This window comes from Pterocles gutturalis, unplaced genomic scaffold, assembly GCF_000699245.1.
Source record: "Pterocles gutturalis isolate BGI_N339 unplaced genomic scaffold, ASM69924v1 scaffold38840, whole genome shotgun sequence".
NCBI classification, from domain to species: domain Eukaryota; kingdom Metazoa; phylum Chordata; class Aves; order Pterocliformes; family Pteroclidae; genus Pterocles; species Pterocles gutturalis.
This window is the reverse complement of record NW_010142273.1, coordinates 9,383-14,174: the sequence shown is the minus strand read 5'-3', so window position 1 is coordinate 14,174 and position 4,792 is coordinate 9,383. Positions and strand designations below refer to the sequence as shown.

At 56.3% G+C, this 4,792-nt stretch overlaps 1 protein-coding gene across 1 annotated transcript; it reads left to right on the top strand.

The window, feature by feature from the left end:
- Positions 1 to 312: 312 nt before the first annotated feature.
- Positions 313 to 3,533, top strand: LOC104469705 (synaptotagmin-2-like). Its single transcript, XM_010084309.1, has 8 exons — positions 313 to 430; positions 759 to 916; positions 1,105 to 1,200; positions 2,016 to 2,183; positions 2,397 to 2,564; positions 2,726 to 2,843; positions 3,079 to 3,212; positions 3,300 to 3,533. Exons 1-8 carry the CDS (start codon positions 313 to 315, stop codon positions 3,531 to 3,533), a joined length of 1,194 nt encoding a protein of 397 aa, XP_010082611.1.
- The last annotated feature ends 1,259 nt before the right edge of the window (positions 3,534 to 4,792 follow it).

Genomic DNA, 4,792 nt, shown 5'->3' with positions numbered 1-4,792 from the left:
CAGGTGATTCCTCTTCTCAAAAATAAAGGAAAAATCTCTAATCCAGCCCCCTGCCCCCTCCCTTTTCCCAAGGCAGGTTTGCAAGAATATAAATGAGAAAGCTGGAGGCAGGGGGCTTGCTGGCACAGAGTCCGTGGCTCCCTCCAGCTCCATTTCACACCTCATTGCCAAAGCGGCCAAGCCCTAAGTGCTTACGCTGGGCTCTGTGTTTTAATTGTGTTTGCTCTCATTAGAGCCCTGGGCCGCTGGCAGCAAAAGGAAATCCCCACCCTGTTCCTTTTGCTTGCGTCCCCAGGTCACCCCAGCTTAGCCATGGTGGTGGCAGCCAGGAAAGACGGGGTGACAGCCTCCCCGCTCACCAGCAGCCCCGCAGCCATCGCCACCACCGCTCAGCCGGGATTTCTGGGCAGCTGGCTCAGCCGGATCCCACGTGAGTATGGTGGCATTGCCCTGCTTTCCTTGGCAGTACTATTTGGGGGGGTTCCTGGGCTCTGAGGCTGAGTGTCTACTTCCCTCTCCCTCCAAACCCCTTTTTCTATCAGGTTCCATTGGGGTGAGGATGCTGCAGAGTGGTACCGTGCTGCTCCAGCAGCACAGGGCATCCTTACTCCCAGTTTGGGGAATAGTCTTCAGCTGCAGTCTCCCTGCACGGGGCCTGTCCAGGATTTAGAAAGTTGGAAGGGGTTTAAATGCACATTGTATATTTTTGCTTGGTTTTAACTCTTCTGTCCATTTCTCCTCCCCGAATATCTCACCAGTACCCAAATGGGTGCTCATTGCCATGGCCGTGGCAGCGGTTGTTCTCCTCCTCCTCTTCCTCATCTGCATTGTCAGGTGCTGCTGCAGCAAGAAGAAACCCAGGAAGAAGGAGAGAGTCACCCTGCACACCGTCAGCAGCCCCACCACGGCCAGCCTCGTGCGTCCTGCTTCCCCCTGTGCCCCACTTTCCTCCTCCCTGTGCCTCCTGCTTCCCCCTGTCCCCCACTTTCCTCCTCCCTGTGCCGTTTGCTGCCGTGCTGCCCGGTCCCAAGGCTGGTGGGAGCACGGCACGGCCGGGGACACGGTTAAGCACATCCTGAGGATAGTTGCTGCTCTCTGCCGCAGGTGCAGCCTGAGATGGAGGACCTGGAGCAGCACGTGGAGCAGACGGGGCGAGGAAAGCTGCAGTACTCCCTGGAGTACAACTTCCGCGCACCGGAGGTGGGGATGCTTGTGGCAGCGGCACGGCAGGGAAAAGGCTTTGCTCTTGCATGGTCCCTCTTTGCCACCCACTGAGGTGGACCATACACCTGCATCAAGAGAAACGTGGCCAGCAGGTCGAGGGAGGTGATTCTGCCCCTCTGCTCTGCTCCTGTGAGACCCCCCCTGCAGGGCTGCATCCAGCTCTGGGGTCCCCAAAGCAAGAAGGATGTTGAGCTGCTGGAGCAGGTCCAGAGGAGGCCATAAAGATGGTCAGAGGCTGAAGCACCTCTCGTCCGAGGACAGGCTGAGAGAGTTGGGGTTGTTCAGCCTGGAGAAGAGAAGGCTCCGGGGAGACCGTAGAGCAGCTTCCAGTGCTGAAAGGGGGCTCCAGGAGAGATGGGGGGGGACTTTTTACAAGGGCATTTAGCGACAGAACGAGGGGTAATGGATGTAAACTGGAAGAGATTTAGACTAGCTATTAGGAAGAAATGTTTTCTTGTGAGGAAACACTGACCCAGGTTGCCCAGAGAAGCTGTGGATGACCCATCCCTGGAGGGGTTCAAGGCCAGGCTGGATGAGGCTTTGAGCAACCTGGGCTGGTGGGAGGTGTCCCTGCCCATGGCAGGGGGGTGGGACTGGATGGTCTCTAAGGTCCCTTCCAACCCAAACCATTCTGTGATTCTATGATACCCTCTCACATCTCCCTGCTGGCTCATATGCCCACGTGGCATGGAAGTGTCCTCCCTGCTGCACTTGCCTGCTTCCCACTGAGCCCCTGGTCACCTGGCCCCATCCTCCTCCACCTGCTGACCTTGCGCATCACTCCTTTTCAGCTGAGAGTCGGCGTGAAGCAGGCAGCTGAGCTGAAGGCCATGGACAGGGGAGGCACATCCGATCCGTATGTGATCGTCTACCTAACGTCTGATACGAAGAAGAAGTATGAGACCAAGGTTTACCGTAAGACCTTGAACCCCATCTTCAACGAGAGCTTCATTTTCCAGGTAGGATGCTATAGCTGACGATGGTTTTCTGGTCCCATCAAGAGCATTGCATGGGCTCTGCTCCCTGGGCAAAAACCTCTGCAGGCAGAGAGATGCCTTTGCAACTAGGATGGGGATCAGAGAGAAAGACCTGTTATCATGTCTACCACCTTGTCCCGTGGGGCAGGGCTGCCACTGAGGAATGAGTCCAGTCTTTTGGGTCCTCCTCTCCAGGTAACGCAGGCGGAGGTGCCAGAATCCACGCTGGTGATGCAGATCTACGACTTCAACCGCTTTGCCAAGCATGACATCATTGGCGAGGTCCGGCTGCCTCTGGCCAGTGTCAGCCTGCAGCACATCATTGAGCAGTGGAGCGACCTGGCAGCAGCCAATAAAGTGGAGGTGGGTCCTGGCAGGTGGGAAACTCTGCCAGGAGAGATGTCCTGTTGCTTTGCTTGCCACCACCCCAAGAAGCAGGCCCCTAGGGGCAACCACAAGGGTGAGGGAGATGCAGGAACCCTGGTTCTTCTGCCCGGTGGTCATCTCTGCCATCTCTCCATCAGGAAGAGCAGCTGGGCGAGATCTGTTTCTCGCTGCGCTATGTCCCCAGCACCGGCAAGCTGACGGTGCTCATCCTGGAAGCCAAGAAGCTGAAGCGGATGGACTCCGATGGGCTCTCAGGTCAGCATATGCTCCAGCTGTGGGCAGAACTGGAGGTATCTCCCAGGAGGAGATGTCAAGGCTGGATGGTCAAGGGAGCTCGTGGCAGGAGGAGGCGGGGGGTGGATGCTCACCACGAGGACAGACAAGTGGGATGGTGTGCTCTGCTTGGGAATGGCCCAGGGAAGCTGTTCCATGGTTGAGCTCCTCAGTCAAAAATTGTCACTTGTGCCAGCTGTGTCCTCTCTCTCGTCAGATCCCTTTGTAAAGGTGCATCTCATCCTGAACAGGAAGAAATGGAAGAAGAAGAAGACAAATGTGAAGAAAAACACCTTAAACCCTTATTTCAATGAGGTGTTTGTTTTTGAGGTGCCCTTCGATCAGATCCAGGTGGGTTTCCCCACAGCAACCAGGGCTGAGCGTGTCCCCACTGTGGCGAGCCCCCTCCCACTGACCCTCTTTATGTCTCCCCCTTAGAATATGGATGTGGTCATCTCCGTGTGGGATCACGACAAAGTTACCAAGAACGAGCCCATCGGCAAACTCTTCCTGGGCTGCCGGGCCACTGGCAACCAGCTGCAGCACTGGTCCGACATGCTGTCCAACCCACGCCGGCCCCTCACCCAGTGGCACAGCCTGCAGCCCCCAGATGTGGTTGACAAAGCCCTGGGGCTCAAGTCCTACCTCAAGCTGCCCCTGCCCCCCAGATAGTGGGGGTCTCCTCCTCCACCTGGGGGGCAAGATGGAGGGCTTGCAAAGGATTGAGGGGCTTCTGCTCAGCAGCATCTAGACGTGTTGGTCCCAGCTCAGTGGCGGAAAAGAGGGGACTGGGGGCTCTTTTTGGCCAAGAGATGATGTGGCTGCTGGTGCAGCTCATGCCCTGTGTGATGCCTGGATGGCTCAGCACCCCAGGGCATGGCTGGATGCGGAGCAGAGGATGCTGGAGGGGACGGTGGGGGCACAGGAGCCAGCTCCTCCCAGCCACTCACAGGGCGGGAGGACAAATACACAGAGCTTCAAGCTCATGCAAAAACACCGAGTCCGTTAATTAAAGCAGAGTATTAACATGCTGGCAGCCTGGGGTGCTCAGTTTCTTTGGTTGTGAAGAACTCGGCAAGAGGCGAGTTGTTGGGAAGGCTTTGTGTCCTGTGAAGGCTTCTAAGCAAGACCAAGCACCCTAAGAGGCTTCAGAGGAGAGAAGGAGGACAGGCTGGCAAGGAAGGTCTTGGAGATACAAGACTAGCTCTTGGTGCCTCTGCAATAACCCTGCTCTGTGTCCTGGCTAGAGGCTAAGCGAGACAGCAAAATCAGCTGCTGGTTGTCCACACGGCTTCTCTCTTAGCCTGTTCCCAGTCTGTGCTGACTTGTGCACCCCAAGATGTGTCTCAGAGATGGGACTCACCAGCCATCCTCCCCACAGACTGTGCGGATGAGGCAGCACAGCGTTGGCTCCATCCACCCCGTGTGGTTCTATGGTGCTGGGGCCAGGGTTCAGGGGCTGAGGGTCTTGCTTTCATGCCATGATCAGATGACACTGTGACGGAGGCTGGGTTGCAGCTCTCCCATCACTTCTGGGCAGGTTTCATGTAATCTGGGAGGTTTTGGTGGCCACACGTCCTGCCCTGCCTTGCTTCGTGGGGCCTTGGGGTGGGAGCTGCATGATAAAGATCCCTCCTACAAGGATGGGGACACTGGAGAGGTGTCACTGTCCCTGCCCATCCTTGAGGATGCTGTGGTTTGGGGTGGCTTGTTCTTGCTCCAAAATACTTCTGCTACAAAGCAGCCATAGGACACAGAAGATTTGGGCTTATATCATTGTATTTCTGCCTGGGCTCTGGAGGCGAGAGAGCCTGGTGCATTAATGAAGAGCCATTAATATTGAAAAGCAATTAATGTGCAATTACCCACAGCTCCCTGGGGTGACCATCCGGGAGTTAAACAAACACAGTGATGTTGAGGATGATCATGAA

What these genes read in the sequence shown, in the direction of transcription:
- LOC104469705 (XM_010084309.1), top strand. Translation starts at nt 313, where the DNA reads ATGGTGGTGGCAGCCAGGAAAGACGGGGTGACAGCCTCCCCGCTCACC. An exon ending in CTGGCTCAGCCGGATCCCAC is followed by an intron (nt 431 to 758) that starts GTGAGTATGGTG and finishes ATATCTCACCAG; the next exon opens with TACCCAAATGGGTGCTCATT. An exon ending in GCCCCACCACGGCCAGCCTC is followed by an intron (nt 917 to 1,104) that starts GTGCGTCCTGCT and finishes TCTCTGCCGCAG; the next exon opens with GTGCAGCCTGAGATGGAGGA.